Source organism: Enhydra lutris, unplaced genomic scaffold (genome assembly GCF_002288905.1).
Source record: "Enhydra lutris kenyoni isolate GAN:26980312 unplaced genomic scaffold, ASM228890v2 scaffoldscaffold45, whole genome shotgun sequence".
Taxonomy (NCBI): domain Eukaryota; kingdom Metazoa; phylum Chordata; class Mammalia; order Carnivora; family Mustelidae; genus Enhydra; species Enhydra lutris.
This window is the reverse complement of record NW_019154129.1, coordinates 12,357,464-12,379,177: the sequence shown is the minus strand read 5'-3', so window position 1 is coordinate 12,379,177 and position 21,714 is coordinate 12,357,464. Positions and strand designations below refer to the sequence as shown.

The following is a 21,714-nucleotide window of genomic DNA, read 5'->3' as shown; positions in this document are numbered from 1 at the left end:
CTGGGTCTCCTACCCCCAGCAGGCAGCACCCAGAGACCCCATTCCAGGGCTTCCTTCCAACCCTGCGGCTGCCACTACTGCCAGGTCTACTGCTGGGAGCTGGGAGGGGGCAAGTGCTGGAGGGAGCAGAGAGAGAAGATTCTGGATAAGTATCATGGGTTCAGGTCCTCACCCTGCCACTACCTGCTGTGACTTTGGTGAGCTAAGCCTTCGTTCTGGGGGAGACACAACTCCCTGGCCTCGGTCCAATGAGAGTCTGGTGAAGGCTTCTCTTTCCTGGTGGCACTGGAACATTCCACCCAGATTCCAGAGATGCTAGCATGAAACCCTGCTCAGGGAGAGGCGGCCTGTGGCAGAGCCGGGGGTGCAGGGCTCTGTACCTCCTGGGAAGGGTGAGGGAGACCTAAGGACACTGATGCTGCAGGAGGGGCCTGGCACCAGGGGGGCAGGACTGGCTGGAATCTGGATGTGTGCATTGAGAAATGCAGAAAGGACATTTATTACCAAACTATAAATTAAAGGAGGTGGGCTGGGTGCAGTGGGGCGAGCTGAGCGGTCACGTTTTGGGCATCTGTTCCTTCTCTCTTTTCTCCTGGGCCTGGATCCTGAGCTCCTCCTGCAGGCGCTCCCAGGCTCGGACCACCTGGGGGAGGAATTAGAACCAGGCAGGACAGTGAGTGAGATGGGCCTCTGCCCGTCCCAGGCCCTGCACAGCAGCAGGCATGTCTAAGCTAACAGCTTGGGAAACACAAGTGCTTCCTTTATCAGTGCCCAGCACTCCCAGGGGGGACAGGGCCCAGGCACACCCTGCTGTCTATCAGCTAGTGGTCCTGTTACCTCAAAGCCATGGCTGCTGGGAGGGCCACTGTCTGGGTGACATAGGGCCCAGGCAATTCAGCCCAAGCGGCTAGGCCCCATGGAGCTGAGGCAGCTGGAGGGAACGGCAGTTTAGGGGGTACTCCCTGAGGCTGGGGCACCAAGGAAAGGCCCGGCACAACTTCCTGCCTGCCAAGTTCTGAACTGCCTAGAAATGAGGGGCCCCAGTGAGAAGAGGCCCCCCCCTTGCGTGCCCTCCTCTTCCAGCATCGAAGAGCACTCACCTTGGACTGCAGGTAGAAGGAGCCACCCACGGACTTATCGTTCACCTTGAATAGGTGTTCGTAGTTCTGCAGAGGAGGGGAGACGGTGAGAGGGTGTGCGGTCTCTGGGTTACAGAGGCAGGGGAAGCTAGGAAATGACAAAGAAGGAAAGCCAGAGGGTTCAACCCTGACGCCCCACGTGTCCCCCTATGCAACCCCGGAAGCCACTGTCACTGCTAGGGGACAGAGAAGTGGACAGGTGCCCACGGGGGGAAGGAGTTCTGTGCCACTGCCTGCTTCGGGCCTAAAAATGGAGTGACAAGCGGCTCCCACCACTTGGGGTCCAAGCGGCTGCAGCCACAGCCTCCACACCCGCCTCTTTCCGCCGGGCCACCTTCCCTCCTCCTGATCCTGGTGGCCCGGCCCCTCGGCCTGCCATTCTGGTCTGCCCAGGCAAGACCCACCTCCGAGCCAGCCTGGTAGTCTCACCTTCTGGATCTCCTCAGGGTTCAGCTTGGAGACATTGAGAATCTGCTGGGCCTCCTGGAGGCTGAGGCCGGACAGGTTAGAGGCAGCTGCAGACTGGTGTCCAGCACGTCCTCGCGCATCAGCTGCTGCCCGGCTGGCTGTGTGGACACACTGGTGAGTGCTCAGCCCTCAGAGGCCCAAAGGTTCCCTTGGGCCTTCCATGTAGGCAGCACAGCCTGCCAGTGGGCATGGGAGAAGACACGCGCAGGAACGGGGTACATCCCCTTTCCAGAAGTGGATATTTTGGGAGGGTTGGGTGGGGAGTCTATGAAGTGAAGACTGAGCCCACTGGAGGACAGGGACAGGTTCTGGTCCCCAACCCTGGTACCTGGTGCCAACCAAGACCATGAGATGGCCCTGTCCCTCCCCTCTCCCCTGACCCCTCATCCCAAGTGACAGCAAGTTGGGGAGCTTTAGGCTACAATGGGAAGCAGGACGAAGCTGTAAGTAGGAAGAGGTAATAACAGCTCAGGTGAGACCCGGCCGCCCACCAGTTACCTAGACAGCAAAGCAAGTGGCTCAGGTGACCTTTTCCATTTCAGTGACCCTAGAATCAGAAGCCACCAAACTTTTTCTTAAAGGGTCAAAGAATAAACGTTTTAGGCTTTGCAGAGCAATTAGAGTCTGTGTTGCAATTACGTGACTTTGCCTTGTAAGCAACCAGAGGGTAGGGCTGTGTTCCAGTAAAACTGTTTACAAAAACAGGTGGCCCGGCGAGCAAGCTTGCCACCTCCTGCCTCCGTGTTCACGTCAACCAAGTTTCCCTCTTTTTTTTTTTAAAAGATTTTATTTATTTTTATTTATTTGACAGACGGAGATCACAAGTAGGCAGAGAGGCAGGCAGAGAGAGAGGGGGAAGCAGGCTCCCTTCTGAGCAGAGTCTGATGCGGGGCTCGATCCCAGGACCCTGAGATCACGACCCGAGCCGAAGGCAGAGGCTTTAACCCACTGAGCCACCCAGGCGCCCCCCAAGTTTCCCTTTCATGAGAATGTCCCAAAATCCAATGATGTCCCCCACCCCCGGAAAATGCCCCAGGCTGCTGAGGTCCCTGCATTCACTGTGGGCCCGTGGTGAGCGGCCACAGGTGGGAAAATGTGACCTGGGCAGGAGCGACAAGCACCCCGAGCCTTACCTGCAAACTCCTGCCGCAGCGCCCGTGCGAAGGCCCTGCCCGCCACCTGCGCCCCCATCACAATGATCTGGGCCAGGTACTTGGCCTGTGGACAAAGCAGGTACCTGGTTAGCAGGCTGCATTCTAGAGATGGGACCCTGGAAAAGGCTTCCAAGTGACAAGGTCTCGGAGGTGATGAAGCACAGAGCAGCAGTCACAGGCGACTTGTTCCAAATACCCTGAAAAAGAGCCTCTGCCCTGGGTGGTTCAGGGGCTCACCGGACAGACGGCTGGGGGTGAACCCGAGGGAGTCCCCAGGGACAGACAGGAAGCCCCCAGCCCCCCACCAACGGCCTTCACACAGGAGGGGAGGAGCTGAGGTGATGGGGCTGCAGGGCCCAGAGGCTGTGCCCAGACCATTAACTTGCCCTGCACGTCTCTTCTGAGCTCCTGAGACTGGCAGCTCCCACCTCTGTTCAACCAGCCAGGAAACTCAGGGAGCCTGGAGCCACCTCAGTTCCCAAGACTAGTGACCACCCTTCCCATCAACACAACAAAAGTGAACAAGACTCTCCACCTTCAAGCAGCAAAAAGCCCACGGTGGGGCGGGGCGGGGTACTGAGGCAAAGATACGGAGGGCCAGCTGCTGAGGGAGAACAGGACTGGCCACCAGCTCCTCCACTGGTTCAAGCCCGTGCAGAGTCCGCTAAGCTCTGCTCAGTACCCAGCCTACAAGGATCCACGGAAGCCAGCCGTGCCCTCGGAGCTCCTGCACACTGACCCCCCAGTGGGGAAGCGTCTACACTGGCGCAGCACGGTTTTCTAACCCAGTACAGAAGAGTCTTATGAAGCACGCCCAAGAGGACAGAAAGGCCATGGAAGAAAGCCTCAAGATGAGATGGAAACTCAGGGAAAAGATATTTCTCCTGGGCTGGATTTTGAGGGTAGATGGAATCACAAAGGGAGTATCAGGGCTTTCTAGGCAGTGGGACCAGGGCGAGCCCAACAGGAGAAAGTGTAAAGGTTGTCCTGGGAGCAACCCAGAGCACAGGGGACGTGTAAGGTCGTTAGAGGTTAAGGCTAAAAAGATGGCTGAGACAGGAAACTGTACAGACTGACTGAGAACAGAGATTACGTACAAACAGCACATGTGGAAATGGCCCTGGGCCCTGTGTGTGCAATGGCACAAAGCAGGGTGCGCGGAGGACCCAGAGAGCACTCACTGCAGGTCGACACTGCTCACGGGCACCCTCCCGTGGTTTCCCTTTCTCTTTTTTGCACTCCTCTGTCGTCAGATGTTGTCACTCAACAGGTATCAACCGAGCCTGGGTGCCAGTCACCGTATTCTACTTACTGTGCTATTCAACCCCAAAATTCAAGATACCAAGGCACAGAGAGGTTTTATGATCAGCCTGAGGACATGGCTAGTCCTCAAGGGGAAGGTGGGTAGGAAACCCCAAACTGGCGCTGTTTGCCGTGGCATCTCCAGGCTGCCCACCCCACACAGGATCCTGCAGGGAGGGCAAGTGAGCACCTGACCAGGACCAAGAACCCAGCCCAAAGGCCAAAGAGGGGCTCGTCAGATTCCAGTGGAATCCAGACTCCCGAACTGGCCTGGTTTGGCTTCCAGTGAACCTGCCCTTATGGGCGGAGTGGGATGTTGGTTCTGGGACGCTAGCAGTAACTAATAAATGGAAGTGGGGTTGGATTTCACAACTAAGTAGAAATTTCCTAAGCCCTGTATTTCACACCAGAAAGCAAAGCTCAGTGAGGACTCTTTAGTGATCAAAGGGAGGGGGCAGGGCCACAGCCAGCTGTGCTGTGGGTGGCAAGACAAACACGGGGCACACTTCAGGTTGGGAAGTTGCCTAATGTCTCCTTCCATGCCCAAAGCCCCTCCCGAGTGGGAGAGGAGGTTCCTGGATGGACTGCTGGTCCTGTCTGGGGCACAGAGAGGGTGACAGGCCCGTAGGTGACTTCAGAGGGCTCCCTTCAGGCCTCAGACCATCTGTTCATCTGCTACCACATGCCCAAGGGCAGCCCCACAGCTCTGGCTGGTACTGCCCACTGACTTCTCCGCCCGGAGCAGTGGCTGCTGCTCAGTAGTGAACGTTGAGAAGGTACTACTGAGAAGGTAGAGGGGCAGCTCCCCAGCCACAACGGCAGACTTCAGACCACTGCAGCCCAGTCACTCCCACTGCTGGAGCGCCACGGCTGCACAGTGGCTTGAGGGGGCCTGCGGTTTCAGAGGCCATCCCGGCTGGCTAAGCGGGCTGCCTGGCTGGCCCGCTGAGGCCTCTCCAGGGGAGGAAGTATGGTGTGTGGTCATAAAGGCAACCTCTGGGATCACCTGTGTGCAAATTCCAGCTGTGTGCCTGACACAAACTTTCAGGTTCCCTCAGCCTGTTTCCTCCCCTGTGAAATGTGCCCAACAATAGGGCTGTCAGGGATTCGATTACGTAATGCTTGTAAAGTGTCTGGCACAGAACCTGATGATATAGTAGGTGCTCAATAAACGTTGCTTTTCATCTATTACACTTCTTTGTTTCACAAAACTTAACAAAGGTCAGACACTATGGAGTAACAGCTTTTCCCAATGAGGCAACTCATTTGACATATCCGCTGATTCCTCAGGGGAGAAGGCTGCAAAAAACCAGGCTATGTGCCAAGGCAGTGAGAAGCAGTGTGGAAGAGGAGGGAGAAGGCTGCTTTGGAGCTATAACCTGGACTCCTGGCTTGTTTTCTAGTTAGCTGTGTGGCCCTGGGCAAATTACTCAACCACTTAGAACCTCAGTTTTCTCATCTGCAAATTGGGGAAAATAATACCTTCCTCACAGGAGGGCTGCAAGGTCCTCAGGAGGCAATCCACGTAAAACCAACCAGGCAGTCAGTAGCAGGTTCAAAGCAGCCCAACCTTAACCTTCGCTTCTGGACGAGACCCTGCTGGTCTAGAGATCATCCGCTCATTCAGTACCCAGCGCCAGCTGCGGATCAGCCATGCTCAGAGTTCTCTAGTGACAAGGAGTGAGGAAGACTGCCACTAGCTGAGGCCTCTCCTAGAAAGTCCCAAAACATCCCACAGTCCACTGACTGACACTTGGGCCTGAAGACCCTGGACAAGAACAACCAGCTGACACGGCATCCAACTCAGGACCAGAGCAGAAGAACACAGGCAAGCACTGGGGGACATTTGGGAACGTGGCTTATCTCATGTTAAGTGCATCAAGAAAGGAACCTGGCTTTCAGAAAGACCCATGTGCAACGTTCCCTTCAAAGCCCAGTTCTAGGCTCTTGGGCCAGTGGGCAGAGACTGCCACCGAGCCTAACCTCCTTCTCAAGGATGCACTGAGGTAGGAGGGGGGCTTTGTTCACCCAGAGCCCCTGCAAACAGCCTCTGGCATCACAACTAGGCAAAACAGTCAGGACCATGGTATGCCTGGGGCCCCCACCTATGGCTGGCATGGCAGCCTGACTGGCATTTGTATGAATATGACAACCAGCTCACCATTGGCAAAAACTCTATGCCCCCCAGACAGGGTTTCCAAATTCCTGTTCTCACCGCTCCCTCTGCTGGAGGGCTTCTGCCACACAACTCTCCACAGCCACTGCCTACAAATTCAGTCCACTTCTTAGGCGGGCATCCTCAGCTCTAACTACAAACAACTTCTCTGGTTTTCTCTCCCCTCACCTCTCTCTGCCCTGCAGCCATACCATCTACTTTTAAATCAGCTCTTACTACTTTTACCCCGATGTCTCCCAATTCACACACAAGTCACTCTTCTCAAATATTCAGCGATGTTGGTGTATTCACAAACTCTGTAAATACACTAAAAAGTACAGTATCACTAGTTCCAGAACATTTTATCACCCCCCCAACACCATACCCATTAACCTTGAATGCCCTCCCTACTACTCTCATACTGTCAAAACCCAACCTCCTTCAAGATGGTACCGCTCCCCACCCCAGTGAAACCATCTCAGAACACTATCTTATCCTATTACCACGCTGTCATATTTTACAGACTTGCCCAATTCTTCCTTTAGGATACAAACTCCTCGAGAGCAACATTTTATCTGGCCCTTGAGGGTGGCTCAGCGTGACACGCAGGAATGCATGACAGGGACCCGGTTCAAGGCTTCATTGTAGGTCGTCAAAAACACGGCAGTGACCTGGTCTGCACTCGTCTCTGACACCACTGGATGAAATGACCCTGGAGGAATCAAACTCCCTGGCATTCAGGGTCCTTCTCAGTGAAAAGAGGACAAGGACCATACGAATTTCATAAGCATTAATGAGAGAACCCACATAAGGCCTCAGCTCAGGGCCTGGCACCTGCAAGCTCTTAAGGTATCCTTACTACTGGTTAAGAAGTGGCTCCCCAAACCGACTGCTTCAATCACCTGGGGGGACTTCTAGAACCTCCGTGGACAGAACTAAGGACACTGCATTTTTAAAAGGTCCCCAGGTGACCTGTCGCAGCCAGTCCGGCCCAGGTCTCTGGACCGGTTCCGGGTGCCAATGGTACCGCAGAAACGCTCAGCTTTCGGTGTCGCGGGGCCTGGTCAAGCCCTGGATGTGCTACTTCCTTGGCAAAGTCTCAGAGCCCGTTTCGTCAGCTTTCAAAGAGGGACAGTAACAGGGAGATACCACCAACTGGCTGCGAGCCTGCGCAGGGACTCCCGGGCCAGGTCCCCGCGCGGGGGCTGTGCGCACATGGCGACCGCCTCTGCTGGGCATTTTCAGGCCGGCCAGGCCCGCCCTGCCTTCTGTGGCCCCGGGGCCGCCAGAGCCCGCCGCAGTCCTCCCGGTGCGACGCCCCCGGACCTAATTCCCCCCGGGCACGTAGGCGGCGCGCCGCGCCCGCAGCCCGGCCGGAGCTCGCCGCCCCGACCCCAGCCCCGAAACGGCCTCCCTTCCCGCCCAGCAGGGCCCTACCCGAGGCTCACCATGGTGGCCGCTCCGCCTCGGAGTCGCGGGCTCCGGCTTCCTAGCCCCACGGCTCCAACTCAAGGGCGGCCGGCGGGTCAGAGGTCAAGGGAGAGAGCGCATGCGTGACGCCGTACTAGGCATGCGCACTGCTCCGCCCAAGGGGGCGGGGCTTGTGTAGGATGTAACCAGTGGGCGGAGTCCGAGGCGGAGTCGGCCTCGGACTCCGGCTTAGAAGACGACCGGGGGCGGGCGATGGGCGGTCCCAGGACCCACCGTGGCCCTCCTGTTTATCCGGCCGCGCTAGATGCGACAGAATGAATACATCTGTCAAATGCGGTGCAATTTCTTCCCTTGTTTTGGCAAAATATTTCGTCCTAAAGGATATGCAATAAACATAAAACACCCCACGAACATGAGTAGGGTGCCGAAGCCTCACAAATATATAAGAAAACCGAAAACTTCAAAACGGTTTTCCTTCTAGGTTCCTTCTGTCTGGAAAGGACATCTCTCTCCTCAAGTTCTTGCTCAAATGTCACCTCCTCAATGAGGCCCACCCCGCCCCCCACCAACGCTGCAACTCGCCCTGCATTGTGTTTTAGTAATGGCTTTGAGATAAAGTTCACTGTTTTAGAGCGCACAATTCAGTTCTTCTTAGTGTACTCACAGAGTTGTGCAACCATCACCACTAGAACACCAGAACATTTTCATTAAACTCCCCCCCAAAAAACTGCCCGCCCTTGCCTCCCCCAGCTCCAGGTGACCACTAAGCTTTGTCCTGTCCTTTGGATTTGTTACTTTTTTTTTTTTTAAGATTTTTTTTTTTTAAAGATTTTATTTATTTATTTGACAGAGAGAGATCACAAGCAGGCAGAGAGGCAGGCAGAGAGAGAGGAGGAAGCAGGCTCCCTGCCGAGCAGGGAGCCCGATGCGGGGCTCGATCCCAGGACCCCGGGACGTGACCTGAGCCGAAGGCAGAGGCCTTAACCCACTGAGCCACCCAGGGACCCCCTTTTTTTTTTAAAGATTTTACTTGACAGAGAGCCAGAGATCATAAGGGGGTGTGAGGGGGAATGGCAGAGGGAGAAGGGGAAGCGGGCTCCCTGCTGGGCAGGGAGCCTGATGCAGGACTCCACCCCAGGACCCCAGGATCATGACCTGAGTGGAAGGCCGATGCTTACCTGACTGAGCCACCCAGGTGCTCCTGGACAGGTCTGTTCTGAACAGCTCATGGGAGCGGAATCACACTGTATGTGACTTTTTGTGTCTGGCTCTCAGTCCCCTCTATTTTTTTCCCCCCAAACTTATCACCTTCTTCCGTATTATTATAATTCATTTATGTTCACTGTTTATAACCTGTTCCTTCCCACTAGAATGTAGATTCCTTTTCTCTTTTCTCCACTCCTGGACAGGTGGCTGGCAAAGGGAAGGTACTCAACACCTAACCCTAATGAAGGTTAAGTCAGGCTGCCTTGGACAATGTGTTGGACCACTGCCCTTTCCTCCAAATCTCCAAATTCTTTCCTCAGTGCGGTGACCGCCCTTTCTTTTGTCTGAAATGTTCTTCTTGTGGCTCTGTGGCCTTCGGGTTTCAATTCTCGGCTTAAAGGTTGCCTCTCAGACTCTGAATACCCTGCTCTCCCTACATCTTGGCTGTTCCCTTTCCACATTTGTCCCTCCTCCTTTTTTTTTTTCTTAATTAAGTAATCTCTATGCCTAACATGGCGCATGTTTAACTCACTACTCTGAGATCAAGAGTTGCATGCTCTACCAACTGAACCAGCCAGGTGGCTCTGTTTTGTCTTCTTTACGGCTTTCTTCATGATCTGCTTACTTGCACACAGTCTGGCTTCCCAGCACAGAACACTGGAACAAGTACCTCGAGAGGCCTCGTCTCTCTTGTTCATTACTGTGTCTACCATCCACAGCACTGCCTACGTGCTGGATGAATGAATGAACTCGTAGCAGCGGAAAAGAACTCAGGAGCAAAGTGAAGCCTGGGACAAGGGGGAACCCAGAGCCAAATTCCCTCACCCATCCTTCTGTTCCCTTCCCCTTCCATCAGCCAAAAGACCACAGCAGCTCAAGAGGTCACCAGCTTCAAAAAGTTTAATTGCTGAAAACATCCAGGGTATACTCAGGCCAGTCCCTGAGGGGTTTACAGCCCCCTGAATTGGGCCCTCGGCTCTGTAATGCCCCTTTCTCCTGGTTTCAGAGCTGAGGAGGAGGGCAACTGGTCCCTGGCCCCTGAGACTGGAGCTGCTCCAAATGGCCTGGCAGGAGGCCAGCCCCCAAGACTCCTGACGAGAAGTGGGGCAGCAGGCGAGAGAGGACAGCGTGTAACAACTGAAGGTGCTGGGCGAAGCCAGCCCAGGCTGGGACCAGCCCAGGGGCGTGCTACTGACCCCCACTACCCCCCCTACGCCCACACCCCTGGCTCCCCATGCTAGCAGACAGCTGAGGAGAAGCAGCCAGTCCCACAGAAAGCAGAGGTGCAGACAATCCACGGGGGCTGCAGTGGGGCCCAGAGGCCGGAGAAGTCCCCAAGGATCAAAGGAAGCCAGGGCTTTGGGATAAAGTGTGCCAGGGCCAAAAGGCCTCTCCCAGTTGGAGGGTGATATGTGAGGTGTGCAGGGGGCACCACGCCAGGTGGTTCTAGGAGGTGGCAGCGGCCGGTGAGGCTAGAGGTAGTGGTGGGCAGGCTAGTCCTGGGGAGATAAACCAAGGGGGTGGGGGGTGAGAGGTCTGGGGAAGGGTGGGGGGTGTCGGCTGCAAGGTGACGGAGGGAGGGAGGTGATGCCAAGGCCCTCTTCTCTACTCACCCACTCGTCCTCGTCCACACCTTCAAAGGAGTCCTGGGGGAGCGGATCCTCCCGGTTCCCTAGCTTGGCCACCATGGCATTCAGCAGCTAGGAGACCGGACAGGAGAAGAGTTGGGAAGGCAACAGGACAGGACTTCCAAGCCCAGAACACAGGACCTCACAGTTTGAACCCCATCAAGATTGTGAAAAGAGCCATTTCATCTAACAAAGTGGATGCTTTCACAGAAAAAGAAACCTCATCCGGGATCAGGGAGCCAGAGGCAGATGGACACACAGCACTGGAGTCCCAGGGCAGCTGTCTCCGCACACTGCCTCAGACTCAAATGTGTGCCAGGGTCCCAAACACATCTGGGTCTCAAAGCCTTGGCTCTGTTGGGCCAGGCCGGATAGGGACCTCTTTCTGCCCTTCCCTGGCTTCCTGAGTCCCCTGCCCCATGGGTCAGGTGCAGAGCTCTGGAAGTTCTCCCCATCAAGCTGCCCAACCGAGTGAGGGATGACACCAGCTCCTGCCCCAGCTTGGGCTGGACTAGAGAACAGGAAGCCAGTCACCAGGTGTAGCCAGGACCCTGTGTGTGCCACACTGGCCAACTGTGTCCTGTGCCTACCTCTTCCTTCTTTTGCTGGTCCGACTTCTCTTCCAGGTAGAGCGCTGAGGGTGGGACCCGTCGGGCAGGGGCTTCACGGGGGGCCTGGCTCACTGGGGTGGGGGAGGGACAGGCATCAGACATCAGAGAATCCCCCCGGTGAGGACTGCTTGCCCAGCCCTTGAATCCTGGGGCAGAGACGCCAGAGGGGGCAACAACAGCTACTCCACTCTCTGTTCACAAGGCCCCTTGGGGGCACCTGGCAGTGTGCGTGCCTGTATGCACATGCGTGTGTTCCTGTCAGGGTTGGAAATGTGGTGGAAACACAGACCCTGTGCTCTGTCCTCAAAGGGCTCAGAGTCTGAGCCTGGAAATGCAAGCACCCCATCCTTGGGAATGCCAGGGGGTCCTGTGTCCCATCAGGGACAGGGGGACCTTGGACTTGGCCATTTGCCCCTTTCCCCAATCCCTACCCACTCCCCTGCTTCCCGCTCACCACCCCCCAGCTCCTCATCCTACCTGGGGTCATGCCAGGGGGCTGCAGACTGAGAAGCCGGAGCTGCCCATCGGCACCGCCCAGCCAGGCGCTGGCACTGAGCACCGGCTCCCAGCTCACGGCTGTGTCTGGGAAGACATCATCCTGGAAGAACTCTTTCTGTAGGGAAGAAGGAAGCGGCTACCCGCAAGCACCAACTAGAGGCCCAGGGCACACCAGCATCCCTTGGGAAGGTGTTAAGGTAAGACCCAGGACCCCGGGCTAGGCTTTCTGCCAGTTTCAGAATCTCAGCAGAGTAAGCGGTACAGGTGCCCCAAAGAGTAGTGAACTGGGACTGTTTGGTGACAGGGCCAGTCAGGCTCCAAAGCTCCTGACAGGGGTTGGGAAGGGGGACTAGGTGTTGGGTGCCAGGCCCCTAACCGCACCCTGACTCGGGGTAGCCGGAAGGCGACAGGCTCCAGGGAGGTCTGGCGAAGCCGCAGGCATCGGGCAAACTCTACTTCCCGCACGTCACACTCCGTCTTGGGCAGGAGGATGAAGCCCTGGGAGAACAGGGGAGTCTGAGCTGCCACCGGGGCCCTCCTGGAGTGCCAGCACCGCAGCCTGTCCCCGAACCTCAGGGTGCTGGCAGCGCTCAACTGCGAGCTCTCTGGAGGAAAGACACCCCGACGGGTAGCCCTGATGGCGACTTCACGCTACAGACAGAACGTGTTCAGTGCAGAGCTGGGGGGATGCGTGTGGTAGCCCCAGAGGGTGTCTCCACTGACAGCTCCCACAGATGTACTAAGTAAGCCTGGCAGCACAAAATCAGCTGTAAGATCAGCTAAAATGAGTAAGAAATGATACACTGGATGTTTACTGCCCTGGTTTTTAATGTAATTTATTTGTAGGTTCATATAACTTAAGATTTTATGGATTAATTTTTAATAGCGGTAGAGTTTAATAGCCAGCTCCAGAGAGCTGCCAGCCCGCCCTGGCCCAGTGACCTGCTGACCTCACAGGCCCCTGCGCTTCCCCATCTGGCCAGGAGAGGGCAAGGGAGCTCAGTGTCCTCCAGAGAAAGGAGGACTAGGGAGTGCCCCTCACCTTGTGGGGGTCCGGTGAGGTGAAGCTATTGCACTCCAGGAAGAAAGGAGCCTCCGGGAGCAGCTCATACAGGAACACGCGGGTGTCGCCCTAGGTCGCGGGGTGGTGAGAGGGAGGCGGCCATCTCAAGCTGCCTTCCTCCCCACTGCTCACCTGCCCACCACCCCCACCTGCATACCCCAGCCCACCTTGCCGGTGAGTAGCACCAGGCTGGTATCTGGGTCATAGCTGGGAAGCAGAGTAGAGGGAGCCACGTCCAACCCCAGGACCGCCAAAGGACCACCGGCCAGGGCCTCGGTGGGGTACAGAAGTAGCTGGCGCTCACTTCGGCTGCAAGGGAGATCCGGGGAACAGAAGCAGGTCCTTAGAACTGCAGAGGCCTGGATCAGGGCAAGGACTCTGACAAGCACCCTGGTCAGGCTGGGGACCCAGAGGGCTTTGGAGCCTGAAGAGGCTCTGTCCATTCTCTTTCCTGATCCAGTTCTCAGAACTACCAGCCCAGAGTCATGCCACAGCCTCATCCTTGACCGCTACTCACTCTGTTGCCCCTGACCCTTCTCGGCACAGTCCTAACACTGCACTGTTTCCTGGCCACTATGACCTGTAGTCTGGACTTATCTCCCCACACTCAGCTTCTCATCCTCTGCTCCGGCCTGACTGGTCAGCTTCCTGGCTTTTCCATCCAGACTTGAATGCCCTCTCCCCTGAGTTTCTGGGTACTAGCTCTTTCGTGGCTCAGTTCAGATGACATCTCCCTTAGGAGGCCCTCCCTGGTTCCTCCTCCCAAGTGCCAAATACCCATACCTCGGACCTTTCTAGTAGGCTTGGTTTCTTCATGCTCTTTACCTGGTCCCCACCAGGCATGGGCTCCAAGCAGCAGCACGGGGTTCTTACCTTCTGGGTTCCCAGTTGACTCATTCTTCCTCCCTACCTCCCTCTTTCCCATGCATCCACCAATCTACCCACCAATCCACTGACACATCCAGCCATCTTTCCATCCATCCCATCAGTGAATAGCAGGGACAGTTTTTGATGCCTAATACACGTGTGGGCATCTGGGGAAGGAGGACACAATTAGCTGGGGATGGTGGTCCCCGAGTCCTTACCTGTCAAAACCAGACACCAGCAGACAGTGACCATCACACACCCAGACCACGCGGGCTCCACGGGCTCCCTCGGGCCCTGGGCCTTCCTGTTGGGATACAGCACGTGAAGCCCAACAGCCATCCCTTGGGCAGGTCTGGAGGCTGCCCCCAGTGTACCCTGCTCACCTGCAGGGGCTCAGGGCCACCCCGGGGCTCATAGACCCGCAAGTACCCATCCTTGCAGACAGTGGCCAGATGTTGTCCATCGGGACTCCAAGCCAGGCTAAAGATCTGGAGGCAGGTGCAGACAGATGTGAGAGGCAGCTCTGTGCATGTGGCTGGGTCCCTGCCCACGCATGTCCTACCTGGTCCCGGTGGCCCTGCAGCTTCAGCCGCTCGGCTCCCGCCTGAAGGTCCCAGATCCGAATGGTAAGGTCATAGGAAGAGGAGGCCAGCACGTCGGCGGCCAGGGGGTGGAAGCGCAGAGAGTAGATCTTCTCTGTGTGGCCTTGGGGAGAGGCATGGGGGAATGTTGAGCCCCTCAGGAGTCGCCGCCCGTCTCCCAGCCCCCACCCTGGGCCCAGCTGACCTGTGAGCACGGCCTCAGGTGTCGTGAGCACCTCCTGCAGGCCCCCTGGGGGCACCCGCCACAGTCGGATCCTGGCGTCCTCCCCACCTGCAGAATGCAGGCTCATCACTGCTGTGCCCAACACCTCTGGGTTGTGTGCCCTCATTCAGAACCCCGAACCCTCCCTCAAACCTAGCACCCAGCCTCCTTACCCACAGCAAGGCGGTAGGGGTCAAAGGGGTCCCAAGCCAGATCTGTCACAGCTGCCTCATTCTGCAGCGTGGGCAGTGCTGTGTCGGGCAGGCGGCCAGGCTTCTGCAGCTGTGGGAGGCAGCGCCCTGGCCCGTCAGTAACAGGCGGGGAGCTCAGTCCCCAGGGGCTGCATGGCAAGCTGCGTGCCTGCGCCCCCACACTCTGCAGCCAATGCCCCACTGCTGGGTGCCCCAAGCTCTCTGCCTCAGCCATCTTCAGCTGAGCCCCAGTGCCAACTATGAGGTCCCAGAAAGTGAGGGGGGCAGTGTGGAGCGGAGGTAAGAGTTCGGGCTTGGGGCCCAGGCAGCCTGGGTTCGAATCCCAGCTTACACGGCCTTGTGACCTGACAGGGCACCAAACCTCTCTGTGCCTCACTGCTCTCTTCCACCTGTAAAATGGGGAGAAGAGTGGTATCCCTGCACGATGGCGGAGGGGATTTAAGGGGATGCAGTGTGAGTGCCCGGCACTGAGACTGGAGCTGGTGTGGGTACCCCATGCCCTTAGCTTCCTGCAGGGCCCTGGGGCACACGGTGGTGGGCGGGGTCCCTCACCTCCAGCACAGCCACTTGCCCACCACTGCTGAGCAAGGGCACGGCCACGCGTAGACGGTTGGCACAGAATCCGTCACTCTCGCCGGGCGTGGTGAGGTTGAGCCCCTTGAGGTTGGTGATGTGGCTGTCTCGGTGCAGGACAGTGCCCTGAGCATGGCGGAACTTGGAACTGGGGCCTGGCAGGCAGCAGGGACAGAGACACATGAGGACGCCCTGCCTGTCTGCTTGCCCTGAGTCCTGGCTGCCTGCTCCCCTCACTGCCTGCTCCCCGCACGCCCCGTGCCCCAGCCTCTGCCAACACAACCTGCCCAGAACTACGCCTGGAAACGGGACTTGCAAGTCCAGGACTCCAGGGAACATCCAGGCTGCCCTCTTCCTTGAGACTCACCTCATCCCACAGGGACAGGTGACCCCACCAGGAGGGGAGGTGAACATACACAGGTTTAGTTCCTGCCCAGACGCACGTACCCAGCAGGCTCTGCAGGGACCTCTGGCTGGGGCTGGTGCCGATGCCACTGGAGCTAGAGAGCGAGGGCCCCAGGCTGGAGGGCGTGCAGGGTGAGGTCAGCGAGCTAAGAGGGGAGGAGAAGCCCTCCTAGGGGAGAAGCACCCTGGATCAGCCAGCAGGCCCTCAGTGTGTTGGCCAAAGCGGGATGGCGCTGGGGTCATCAGTCTGGGCCCCTCCTCCCGGCCGGTGGGACACTGTGTGGGCAGGAAGCCCCACTGTGGGGTGTTGGGTGGAGACACAAACACCCACACTGACCAGGGCTGGAGATGACACAGGGCGAGCTAAGCTTCAGACTGTGCGGACAGAGGGTGGTAGCTGCCAGCTCCTAGCTTTGTAGGAGGACAGGCTAGTTGGGTTAAGATCTGCCAGGATTTCAAGAGAAGCCAGAAATCTGGATTTTCTGTGAAAGTCTTGCTTTTCATGTGTTTGCTCAATTTAGAGAACAGTGCGAAGTTCTTTATTTATGCTTCACGTGTTTCTCTCTCTTGCGCTTAACAGCTAAAAAAGGCTCAAAGACCATCAGGCGGCCCAACGTGCTTGCCAGCTTTGACTCAGGGGACCCACGGTGGTGGCAGGATGGGGAAGACAGGAGGACAGCCCAGGTACTCACGCTGGGGTCCGCATCACCCCCAGGGGTGTCTGCAGGCATGGCCGCAGCACGTGGGGCTGCATCGGGGGCGGGCTCCGCAGGGGGCACCAGGCAGGAGGTGAAGCTGGGGTAGGGCCGGTGAGCTGGGTGGAGGCTCACCTTCTGCACCTGTGGGAAGAGGCTGGCGTTTGAGATGGGGGAATGGGACAGGTGTTTGAAGCTGGGTGAACAGACAGCTGGACAGGACAGTGCAGTGGCCAGCCAGGCCATGGCCCTACCTGCTGTTTGCTCCCAGCCCACCAGGCATGGGGGTCAGAGGCGGGCACGCAGCCTGCGGTGTCTGGGAACAGGTCCTCATGGAACTCCACAGCCTAGTAGTAGACAGGTACGTGGCCGGGAAGGTCCAGGCTGCCCAGGCCCTCCTGGCCCCTCACCCAGGGTAGCCCTCACCTTGCGAGGCACGTGGTAGCTGACAGGTACGACGGCCGTGTCGCTCAACTGCAAGACGCGGAGCACCTCGCAGCCCATGACGGCCAGCGCACGCCGGGGCACGAGAGCCGCCCCCCGCAGCACGTTCTCCAGGAGGCACTGGGTCACTGTGGGGGACACCACGGGAAGACAGTCAGGGAGGGTGGGAGAGAGGAGGGGGAGGACGGAGGACAACAGGGCTTACCTGAGCTCAGTGCTGGCTGCTGGGGGGCTACCTCATAGCAGTACAACTGACTCTCGCCCTGAAACAAGCCCAGCCTGAGTGCGGCCACTCGCCGTCAGGCCGCCTGCGCCAGGCCTCCTCCGCGGGCACCAGCTCCATACCCGGACCCAGCTCCCGCCCCCTAGCCCCGCCCCACCCCGAGCCCCGCCCACAGCAGCCCCGCCCCCCTCCCGCTCCCAAGCCCACAGCAGCGCCCCGCCCTCAGTTGGCTTCACCGTGCACACATTAAGAACAGGGCACGGTCCGGATTTACAGAGTGCCTTGCCACAGGCTAACCCTGCTTGAGTGTTGGTCTTGTCCACAAAGCTGACATTTTCGGGCGTTACAGTCATCCCGATCTGAATGCCACTCAGCCTGACAGGGGTGCAGCCAGGGTCACACAGCTTAGGCTTCTTTCTGTCCCCAGTCTCCCAGGTGGCGGGCTAGGTCAAAGGTTGGGAAGGACCTGGCACATGAGGGCACTACCCTTGGTGGGGGGCGCTGGCAAGGACAGGCACTCCAGCGTCTTGCTTACCTTTCCTGCCAGGATCAGGAGCCCGGAGTCTGGGTCCAGCAGGGGCAGCAGAGACCTGAGGGAGAGAGGTCTAGTGGGCAGGATGTGGCCAGCCTCTGTCCCTGAGGGGCAGCTGGAGAACGGTCAGCCTCGTGACTCCAGATGGGGGCTCAGGCCGAGCACCACGCTGGCGGGGAGGGATGTGGCCCCTCTAGCTGTGTCCAGGCTGTTCCCTGGGACCCTCCACTTTCTCCCTGTGCTACCAACACACCGACGCTGAGCACATCCCCATGTCCCAGCGTTTCTTGCCCTGGGTTCCCCATCTGCCCACCTGCTTCACTCCAGGACTCATACGGACCCTGGGCATAGGGAAGCTGGGCCCCCATTCTACACCTCAGTCCTGAGCTCCATCCCAGGCTCACCAGCTCCAAAAAGAGCCCACATGCACTCTGTCCCTGGGCTCCCATTGTGGCCAGCCCATGCATCAGGCCGGAGTTACCAAGGAAGACGAGTGGGCCTGCTGGAACCAGGGACTCCCTCCATCCCTGCCCAGTACAGTCAGCCTGGGTGCACCAGGTCTGCACTAAGGTTTGGGGACGCCCTCCTCAGTTACCCCAGGCTTCTGAGGACATCTTAGAGACTCAGAAGCCTCCTCAGCATGACTTTAAAACTAAGCCAGGGGCTGGGACAAGGGCCTCCTTCGCCCTTCCCTCCCCATTCTCTGTCCCGACTCTGGATGGGGGGCAGTAGCTGGGAACATAGAAGGCAGGCTGGAAGCCCCCAGCACCCCTGCCACTCTATACCAGTCACCTCTGGACTGATGGCCTGTCACTGTCCAGGAGAATTCTGACAGGTGCCTTCATCTGTTAGTTTCTTCTCCCGGTCTCGATTTCACGTCCCTAGGAACCCAAGGGCCTGGACTCTCACCCCAGTGCTGACACTGCCCCTCAAACAGAGACCCTTCCTCATTGTCGTCCCAGTGGTCAGAGGTCGCCCAGCTGCGGCAGCTGCATCTATCCCTCACCCAGACAACAGAGGGCCCAGCCCCCACTTCCCTGCCTGTCCATTCCCTCCTGGCCAGCTGCCCAAAGCCTGCCTGCTGCCCACCTCCCCTCCCTACCCTACTGGGAGCCACAGAGTGGGCTGGGGAGCTGGGTGGGGCCCTGGGTGTCTCCACAGCTTCCGGGAGTCCTCTGGGCCCGTCACCTGTGAGTAACAAGGCTCTAATTACCTTGGGTCGGCAGTGTAAGCTGGGCTCAGAACTGCCCTTCTTGACCTGGTCTGACTAGTGCCTTCTGTGAGGGAGCAGATGGGCAGGGGAACAAGGTTGGCGAGTGACCCGAGGTGCACCCCACAAGGATGCTGGCTCCACTGGGGCTGGAAGCAGGTCCCTTCAGCGGGACCTTCATTCACTCACTCCTTCACTGCCAACCATTCATTCCTTTGCCGAGCAGATCTGTGCCCAGCCCTTGGTTCGACCCGTAGCTGGGACTAGAACTGAGTGCAACGGACCCCACCTCTGTCCTCAGGCTGCTCATGGCTGGGCCTGAGAGCCAGACACAGTCACCCAAGCATGTGAAGGAAAAGCTCCCTGGGGACGCATGGCGGGGGTGGGGGGGGCAGGGGGACCTGACTTTGGCGGGCTGCAGGGAAGGGGCGTGTTCCCTACGCCCCAAGGGCTGAGGAGGAATCAGCCAAGTGTGGAGAGTACTCTCCAGGCAGGAAGAGCAGTCTGTGCAAAGGCTCTGAGGTGCGGCAGTCAGGTACATGGTCTTTTGGGGAACAGAGTGAAGGATGATGTGGCTGGTGGCCTGGGCAGTGAGGGGGAGGGGCTGAGCTTCCAGTGGGGGTGGGCAGAGGCCAGACAGAATGGGGCCTACATAAGAAGGGGAATTCTGCCTCCCTCCATCAGACAAGCAATAAGAAGCTGATGTGATGTCTTTAGTGAAGGGGGACAGGATCAGACGTGTGCCGAGCGGAGATCGCCGTGTGGAGATGGACAGGAGGGTGTGGAGAGGAGAGGTGAAGGGCTCAGGGTAGCGTCTGGGAGCGAGTGGAGGGACTCCTGAGGCCCCACTGTCACCTTGACAAGAACTGGGGAACGGACCTGTGGGTGGCATTGACAGCTCATCCCGGCTCTAATCCAACTTCCTCAAGACGCGCCACCTGGCCTCCCTGCACTCCCTCCCCATCAGCCCCAACTGGCCAGCCCACTGACTCAGGCGCTGGGGGGCGTGGGGGCAGGAAGTCATGGAGGGCAGGGCTGGCTCCTCCAACAGGTCAGGCCAGTCTTCCTCGCTTCGGGGTAGAGCCATCCACGGCACAGGCCAGGAAATGGGGTCATGGCACCCAGCCCCCAGGGCTGACCAATAGCTGGCACGGGTCTGACCCCAGGCTTGTAAAGAGAGCCAAGCCAGGTCTGGGTCTGGAATACAGAACATGGTTCCTGGCAGAGGACCAGAGGTGGTAAGAGGTGGCACGGGCATCTCTCCCACTGCTATGCTATGGGGCAGGGCTGGCATCTGGGCCCGCCACTGGAAGGACTCTGACTCAGGTCCAAGTGTCTGCTCCAGAACCAAAGTCACAGAAGGTCTGGAGCCCAGACTGGGCCCCTCCGTCACAGAAGATGCAGGACAACAGAGGTACCAGGTCACAGGAGGGAGAAGTTAGCACCTGATAATCCCACCAGCTTTCCCAACATTCCTGCATTTAGCACAGGAGGTACTGCAGGTCAGGAAAAGCAGCTTTAAGAGTTCTCTGGTTCTTCTTGCCAGCCCATCTCTCCCCTTCAGACCCACCAACCTAGACATCCTGCCATTGCCCCTCATCCAAAGCAGTCCAGGTCCCTTGGATCTGTCCTGGCTACCCAGACTGGGCAGCTGGGAACCCCCTGCCAGATCAAGCCTTGTCCCACACTCTTAGCTGCCTTAGAATCAGGTTCTAAGGGGGCGTAGTACCTTGATCCCATATGAGAAGAGAATGGAAAAACTGGGGGAGGGTCCCCTGGAAGCTATCCTTACACCTCTGGGGGGAGTGGGAGTATAGCATGTGTGAGTCCAGGTTCAGGATTGGGGTGCGGGAGAGACCCTTTAGGTGGGTGGGATCTCCCTATTAGCAAGAACTGGGCACAGAAGCGAGAAGTTTTGGGGCCTGTCAAGAAGTCCTGTTCCTTGGGGTGCCTGGGTGGCTCAGTGGGTTGAAGCCTCTGCCTTCGGCTCAGGCCATGATCCCAGGGTCCTGGGATCGAGCCCCGCATCAGGCTCTCTGCTCAGCAGGGAGCCTGCTTCCTCCTCTTTCTCTCTCTCTCTCTGCCTGCCTCTCTGCCTACTTGTGATCTCTGTCCGTCAAATAAATATATAAAATCTTAAAAAAAAAAAAAAAAAAAGAAGTCCTGTTCCTTGGGGAAAGTCAGGCTAGAGGCCCTCAGAACACCCCCCTTCGGTGTTGGGGAAAGGTGTGGACCCTCCTGAGAGCTTTAGGGGACACAAGGCCATCTGACCAAAGCCATACAGTACTGACCGCAAACCCAAATGTCTCAGAAATGTGAGTGAGTGAAGCAGCCTGGTGGGAGACACTTCGGAGTGGTGGGGACTGGGGCAGCCAGTGAGCCTGGGTCTCCATCAGAGGGGGCAGCTACTACTCAGCCCTTGCCCGGAGTTCCTATTCAAGACAAGCTGGGAAGTCCCATTTTAATGTGAAACCACCAGATTTTTCAATGTTGGCAATGGCTTCAAAGTTTTAAAAAGTCCCAGACAGGCCAAATGAAATGCAGCCGAGAACCAGCACTGGCCCAGGAGCAGAGGTTCACACGCCATGACCCACATGTACATCTACACTGAGAAAAGTGTGTAGTGCAGGCCGGGTTGGAGGGGATGGCGGGTATCCCAAGGCTCTCTGAAGTTGGGAGCTGAGCTGGTCCCCCAAAGCTCACAAATGTGGATCAGGAGGGCAGAGCATTTTCCTGGAATATTCCAAGGCATGGGATTTTTCTGGACTAGTCTAGCCCTTGACACTGCTCTCCCCCCACCAACAGCCAACAGCAGCAGCACTCAGGCCCCACCCACGGACCGCAGGTGAGGCCCCACCTCCCACCCCATCCCACTCCTCCAGTCCTGTGGGGCCTTGGGCAGACTCACTTCCCTTTCCAGTGTCTCAGTCCCCTCATCTAAAATGTGGAGAAGGTCACCCAGGGACACTCACCTGCCCCCAAAGCCTTCATGGCTAAAAGGACCCCAGAACTCAGATTCGGCATTAGAGATTGTACTTAGCAGGCTCTCAGGGGACTGTGTGTGGCCTGCCCAAGAGTTTTTAAAATTGGGATT

At 57.8% G+C, this 21,714-nt stretch overlaps 2 protein-coding genes across 2 annotated transcripts in view; both read right to left on the bottom strand.

The window, feature by feature from the left end:
* Positions 1-2: 2 nt before the first annotated feature.
* On the bottom strand, positions 3-7,748 carry LOC111156166 (presequence translocase associated motor 16). The gene is made up of 5 exons (XM_022516870.1): positions 7,667-7,748; positions 2,741-2,825; positions 1,569-1,705; positions 1,101-1,166; positions 3-643 (listed from the first exon to the last, which is right to left on the bottom strand). The coding sequence occupies exons 1-5, from the start codon at positions 7,667-7,669 to the stop codon at positions 557-559; spliced, it is 378 nt and encodes a 125-aa protein (XP_022372578.1). The 5' UTR covers positions 7,670-7,748; the 3' UTR covers positions 3-556.
* Positions 7,749-9,740: 1,992 nt separating this feature from the next.
* LOC111156135 (coronin-7) overlaps positions 9,741-21,714 on the bottom strand; it is a 55,723-nt gene continuing 43,749 nt past the window's right edge. The window contains exons 10-28 of the mRNA XM_022516793.1: positions 17,414-17,468; positions 16,861-16,918; positions 16,638-16,783; positions 16,466-16,558; positions 16,209-16,355; positions 15,559-15,685; positions 15,091-15,266; positions 14,500-14,608; positions 14,309-14,395; positions 14,085-14,227; positions 13,906-14,010; positions 13,741-13,826; positions 12,823-12,964; positions 12,635-12,724; positions 11,974-12,090; positions 11,572-11,707; positions 11,074-11,165; positions 10,469-10,555; positions 9,741-10,354 (exon numbers count right to left, since the gene is read on the bottom strand). Coding sequence (XP_022372501.1) covers positions 10,349-10,354; positions 10,469-10,555; positions 11,074-11,165; positions 11,572-11,707; positions 11,974-12,090; positions 12,635-12,724; positions 12,823-12,964; positions 13,741-13,826; positions 13,906-14,010; positions 14,085-14,227; positions 14,309-14,395; positions 14,500-14,608; positions 15,091-15,266; positions 15,559-15,685; positions 16,209-16,355; positions 16,466-16,558; positions 16,638-16,783; positions 16,861-16,918; positions 17,414-17,468 — 2,002 coding nt within the window. The 3' untranslated portion in view covers positions 9,741-10,348. The remainder of the gene's footprint in view (positions 10,355-10,468; positions 10,556-11,073; positions 11,166-11,571; positions 11,708-11,973; positions 12,091-12,634; positions 12,725-12,822; positions 12,965-13,740; positions 13,827-13,905; positions 14,011-14,084; positions 14,228-14,308; positions 14,396-14,499; positions 14,609-15,090; positions 15,267-15,558; positions 15,686-16,208; positions 16,356-16,465; positions 16,559-16,637; positions 16,784-16,860; positions 16,919-17,413; positions 17,469-21,714) is intronic.

Coding starts and splice junctions, on each gene's coding strand:
- LOC111156166 (XM_022516870.1), bottom strand. Junction 1,706..2,740: donor GCTGCGGCAGGAGTTTGCAG/GTAAGGCTCGGG, acceptor GTGTCCACACAG/CCAGCCGGGCAGCAGCTGAT. Junction 1,167..1,568: donor ACCCTGAGGAGATCCAGAAG/GTGAGACTACCA, acceptor CCTCCTCTGCAG/AACTACGAACACCTATTCAA.